General features: G+C 35.7%; 1 protein-coding gene across 2 annotated transcripts in view; it reads right to left on the minus strand.

The window, feature by feature from the left end:
- LOC105162052 (golgin candidate 1) overlaps nucleotides 1605-6000 on the minus strand; it is a 14107-nt gene continuing 9711 nt past the window's right edge. For both annotated transcript variants that reach the window (XM_011079957.2, XM_011079956.2), the window contains exons 15-21: nucleotides 5130-5177; nucleotides 4951-5046; nucleotides 4772-4848; nucleotides 3981-4026; nucleotides 3793-3891; nucleotides 2640-2684; nucleotides 1605-2105 (exon numbers count right to left, since the gene is read on the minus strand). In XM_011079957.2, the coding sequence (XP_011078259.1) occupies nucleotides 2034-2105; nucleotides 2640-2684; nucleotides 3793-3891; nucleotides 3981-4026; nucleotides 4772-4848; nucleotides 4951-5046; nucleotides 5130-5177 (483 nt within the window). In that variant the 3' untranslated portion in view covers nucleotides 1605-2033. The remainder of the gene's footprint in view (nucleotides 2106-2639; nucleotides 2685-3792; nucleotides 3892-3980; nucleotides 4027-4771; nucleotides 4849-4950; nucleotides 5047-5129; nucleotides 5178-6000) is intronic.

Here is a 6000-nt window from a genome sequence, read left to right on the forward strand (position 1 = left end):
AAAATAGAGCAATTCATATGCAGACAAAATATCCCAACAGTCATAAACTACATACTTTACACATTGGTCTCAATACATATATCATTACTTTCAAAACATCAATTTACATTACTTAAAAACTTCGTTTTATTTCGAGAATTGTATTAAATGATGATAAAATTATATAAAAATGATACATCAATTTTTCTCGCTGGATTTAAAAAAAAAACCTTCAAGCATCAATTTCACAAAAACCTCCCAAACTATATATAGAAATTTCAAATTAAAATTAGAATTTTCTGAAAATAAAAACCCTAAAATACACATCAGTGTTGTCTTTTTTGGACGACTAGACCAAATTAAGGGTTCATGCATGCCTTTTTCTTCAGTAAAATAAGTAGGATTTCCGATATTCAATTGTTAAACTCCGTTTCTACTTCGAAAAATCAAGAAATAAGACGAAAGATCCTTTACCTCAATGCTGTTTTGGGGCTTCAATTTGAGAGAGTAGTCTTGCACTTCAAAAAAGTATTACAAAGTTAGTCCCAAATGTTGCAATTTTTTTTTTTTTTTTGTGCGACTAATTTTGTAATATTTTTCTAAAGTGCAAAATTTATATTAACCATTTCAGAAGTATAGTATTAATATTACAAACTACCATATACTTTGGAACCAAAATTACAATTTTCTCCATGTGTTTATTTTGCAGATCTGTTGTGCGTTTATTTGCCGAATTAACTTATTTCCTATTATTGTTTTGTTATGATAGTGACAATTATTTGAGCTTGACAACATTGTACACAGAAGTAGTTGACTTGAATTCCGATAATTCTCTTGAACATTATCAACCAATATCCATCATTGACAGTAGCTGTTCGCGCATTCTTTATTGTTACTATGAGGTCCTGAAGATTTTACTCATTTGTGTTAATTAAGTGGTGTGTAGACTTTTGCCATGCACTGTCGGACTAATAGATAGCAGCAAGGACGAAGATGAAGAAAGAAGTAATATTTGTCGATCAAGATCCAAATACTAATTCCCATCATCTACCAGATAGGATGGGGGAAAAGAGTCTTATCAATTGTTCCAAACAACAGAGACCATGAACACAAAGAATTAGAAAAAGACGAAGAGGTTAGTGAATTGGAGAGGGTGACGGTAAGAGAATATAGGGAGGATGAGAGGCGGCACAACGGTCCTTAATGCCGGTGAGTGCCGTTAGAGTGGAGGCTATCAAACAAATTTACTTTAAATAAAACGGCTTCAAGGGCAGCCTCGTTCCAAATGCAAGTTGAGGATTTTTTCTGCCAATTTTTGTAAGCAACCCTTAAAGCATATTTTGCAATGGTTATAAATTGACAAAAAACCAAAAGAGAACAGAGCACCTGCAAACTGAACTGGCTTGACCGCGTTGTTCAGTCAAGACAGATACTTCACCTACAACCAAGGAAAGCTGCTCAGGAACTTTGTACGAGAAGTAATTTTATCAAATTGAAAACACAAGAAATCATTTCTCCCTTACAAATATTATAATTCGAGAAGAATTATTAAACAAGTAAAAGCTATTTTATTTGTTTAGTTGGATTCTAGGCCTTAAATGATGTATTTTTGAGTTTTTCCAATATTAAACACAAACCCCAAACTAGGGACACACTATATTAGTTTTATTATCCAGCCTACATCTACCATAAAAATGGAAGTCCAAACGAACAATTAAAGGCTACACTTTTGAGAGTTTACATATACAGATAGTTCTGCTAAATGTGCAAAGAATATCACTCCAGTCAGCGTCCATTCGTAAAACCAAAGATGTTAGTCATTTACATCTCAACCACGGCACTGAGAGTTAGTCGAGCCCAGGCATGAATCTTGTTAGACTTGGGAACCAGTGGGAGTGACCTTGAGAAAAACTCATTCAGCAATCAGCGTACCAGACACATACTGAGAAAGTGAGTTCTCGTGACAAATTTGATATGAAACCACCCAGTCATCCCTCCCGACATTTTTTATATGCTCTAAAGTATTAACTGGAAGCAGGTTCCAACTATGCTGCTCAAGGTAGCGTTTTGTTCAATAATCCCATAGAAGCTGCAACTTCTCTGGACGTGTAAGTATCAGCTTGCTCCTGCGTGTTGTACAAAACACATGCTCAGTGAAATGTGACAACAATATCTTTCACGTCTCTATCTTTAACCTAAAGTTCCTACTAAGATAACTGGAAATGTAACACTTCAAATATATAGTCATAATGCTGTATGGGCATATCCACAGGAATGCTGCAATATTGGTGGAAGCTACTATATTGATGTATATATGGGGCATAATAAAGAAAAGCTGCCGATGAAATTGGCCTGAGTAGAAGTGGCAAAGAAGCCGCAGTGGAACTTCAAAATGCTATGCCAAAAAGGTTATAAAATCAAACAGTGAAAAGGACAGGGATGAAGCCTCATGAAAACAATTCAATTTGTTTTCCGTTGATCCTATTCTGTTAAATTCATCCAGCGACAGATGTTTGTTGAGATCACAATCTTCCAACATCAGACTACACAAGTTACAGCATACTACTCTTCTCAAATTTGTTATCCCGTAAAATTTCTACCATCATGCTTTCTTCCTGTTTATTGACAAATTGATTAAATAAGCAACCAGATATGCGTACCTGAAGGCGATGCAAGAGGTACATCAAGAAGAAATGCACAAACACCTGTCAACATTAGCAGAGAGTATTATTAAACAAGTAACATTTAGCTTCTTTGAACTATGTTATATGGACTTTGCAAGTTTCGAGTGTATGTGTGAGGAAGAGTATTTTTGCTTAGTGAGAAAATTCCATTTTTTAGGCCTCATAACAATGCTAAACAGGTTTTTTTTTTGAAAGAAAAGAACAATGCTACACAGATGGTATGGTCAATTACTGAACATGGACATCTGTTGATGGTCTTCTATTATCTGCTAAAGAACTTTCTTGAACAATCAACCCAAATCTACCCACATGCCATACTAAAATACCTTAAGTTAATCAACATTCTCTAAGTTTTATCCTGAGAAGTTTCAGTGCAAATATCAGAAATTTTAGTGGGAGGCACGGGCATCCCCAATCAGCAGAACAGAATTAGTGACCAAACGTTGGCGAGAAATCACTTAGCCACATAGAAAGCTGGGTTCTTACGGTAGGTGGTCTTGTACAAAGAGCATTCTGATCATCCTACAGAGCCAAGCCAATCAGAACAAGAAATAAATTGTTTCCACGCTTCTATCATCTAATCTGTTTTGACATGTAAAGTCTGAAGCATATATGGATCAAGCGCCATCAGTATTCTGTAGTGCACAGATTCAAGACTGGAAGAAATGTGAATCTGAAACGACTATAGAATGTTTAAATATTAACAGGTTAAGGGAGGATTTCAACACAGATTGTGTGAACAGGGAGAAGAATTAGAGAGCAATCTAAGTGGAACTTAAGTAAATAGGGTCCATGTAACAGGTGAAACTCATTCTCTTAATAGAAGATGGTTACACAGCTGAAGATCCGGTCTTTTAAACTGTTTTCCAGGCAGAACAGGCAGACAATTTAGCTAAAACTGGCAAGTAATCCATTATTTTCTTTAATTTCTTTCGTTTTCACCAACACTTTGGCCTCACTTTTCTTGCATTGGGAATCCACATTGTATCCCACAGGATGATTACCAGTGTGATATGATCTCCAGTTACATGACAACAAAAAGGATAAATGCAAAGCATGCCAACAAGTTTAAAAGTAGACAACAATATCAAATAAATCAAACTCCAACTTAATGATTAAATGTTCTAACCAGATAGCAAAGCAGGCTAATTCGGGCAGTAGGATACCGCCACAAGAATCTTGTGGCCCTGACAGCTCCAGTATCTAAAAGCTTTGCTGCCTTTTGTAACTGCAATTTGCCAGTAAATTGAGAGGGGCAATACATAATCTCAATAGACAAGGAATGAGCAATAAAGAAACAAGACATATCAAGCATACCTGTAAGCTTGCCCCTGCCATGTGGCGATGATGCAATGGGAGAGGCCTGAAAGTCAGAATGAGATTTAAGAATTTATATCTACTCAAGTCTCTCCTAATAAGGTCAGTTGGCAGGAATTTAGTGGAGGATTATAAGAGTGTATTCATTACAGAATCTCTTCAAGGCATCTTCAAAATGCAAATCAGGGTCATAGATGTAATTGTGCTCAAATTTCATCAAGATTTTATCACCCAGATTTGAGAACATCTATACACATTTTCTACTTCGTAATTCATTCTAATAAGTTGAAATGAAAAAGAAATAGATCAATGCTCAGATTAAAGTTCATAAGCTTCAGTCAAACAAACGATATCTTAGGAAGGAGATACAATGCAAAAGCATTTAAAGATGAGAGAGGTCCATTACAGTAGGAAAGTGACTCAGTTCTTGCCATACATGTTTGCAGTAAAGGAGACTTATGTACAGCTTAGAAGCCATAAGACATGATAAACAATGACAGTTGCTTTTAAACAAAAAAGAAAGGCTAAACATATATGCCTTGAAAATGCTATTCAAAGTTTGACTTAAAGGATAGACTATTCGTTTGACTGACAAATTAAAATCAAAAGGGCCAATTTCCCAGACTCTATGGGCAACAGATTGGTCTTAAGAGACTTTTAAGTAAATGTTTGAGTCCAGTAGGGGAAAAGCAAATAAAAAAGTGAAAAAAATCCAAGTTACAGCGTATGACCGCCAACAGCAACATTTTAAAATATTTTATGATGTATATAACTAGATGAAGCAAACATACTCAAGTGCTTTCATGTCAGTGTCCTCTTCCCAAGAGGATGACGCTCGACGAGAAACTCTATTCCTTTCAGCTTCTAACTGTTTTAAAAGATAATTTGATAAAAGTGAGACTAGGGAAATAAAAAAGGAGAGTAAAGGGTATGCAAGAATGACAAAAATGCAACATAACCAAGTTCAGACCTGTGCTTCTTGAAGCCTCTTTACTTCCTTTTCCAACTGAAACTCAGCTGCAGCCTTCTCACTGGCCATAGTTTCCAGTTGTGTTTGCTTGTAATACTGGAGAGCAATTGCAATAGTTGGGCATCCAAACAAGTTATGGTGGTGCTGAGATAGCAAGTGACGAGTGCAAAATGACTTACCAATAAATCAGTTAGCTCGCGATAGCGTTTCTCCAGCTCCATATGTTCCTGCTCAAAGACATATATGAAGTCACACTTGAATAACTGAGTGACATGCTCAATATATGAGAAAATATGGACGAACTTATGGCCTAATATTATGGATAAAAATATTAAGAATTGATCAGTAGAAACAACTTTGAAATGTAAATCCCTTATAATTTTCTGTTACCACAATCTTATGACAATAGAATGCAGAAAATTTTCTGTCTGCATAACTCAGCAGGTGACCTGGTGATGCATCATGAACAATACTAGATCAATTGGAAATCTAATTCCTAAATCACACGACTTTGAAGCAAGGTTGTTTTAGGCTTTAGCAAGCAGTAATATTAAATGTAGCACAGGCTTGATTTTCAATACCATGGCATCCTATTAGACCTGAAACAGCACCTCTCCAGGCTGATATGATTTAAAGTCATCAATTATGAGCATGCACTCAAGTGCATTTCACAAAACCATGCTAGTGAACAATGACAATAAGCAAAGAATCAAAGGCCTGGTAAGTTTCACATATATGTACTTCTCATTCACCATTCAACCTCTAATAGGACTGCTGGATCAGGGGATCAACATGATAAGTAGGAAATAAATTATGAATCAGAAATCTACGGACCAAGTCCATAAGCAGCTAAACTGAACAACATCATAAGAGAAGTAGTCAAAACTCAAAAGACCAGCACTCACTAGCTTTTCCTATAGGGAAAAGTGCATTTCTATTGTATTATATGGCAAGTTCTCAGCTGCAGATGTTCTATTTTAGGTAGGTTCTGTTTTATACATAACATTTAACACAAGTACTTAATTGTAATGCACGTAATCAGTATTACCA

This window comes from Sesamum indicum, linkage group LG5, assembly GCF_000512975.1.
Source record: "Sesamum indicum cultivar Zhongzhi No. 13 linkage group LG5, S_indicum_v1.0, whole genome shotgun sequence".
NCBI lineage: Eukaryota > Viridiplantae > Streptophyta > Magnoliopsida > Lamiales > Pedaliaceae > Sesamum > Sesamum indicum.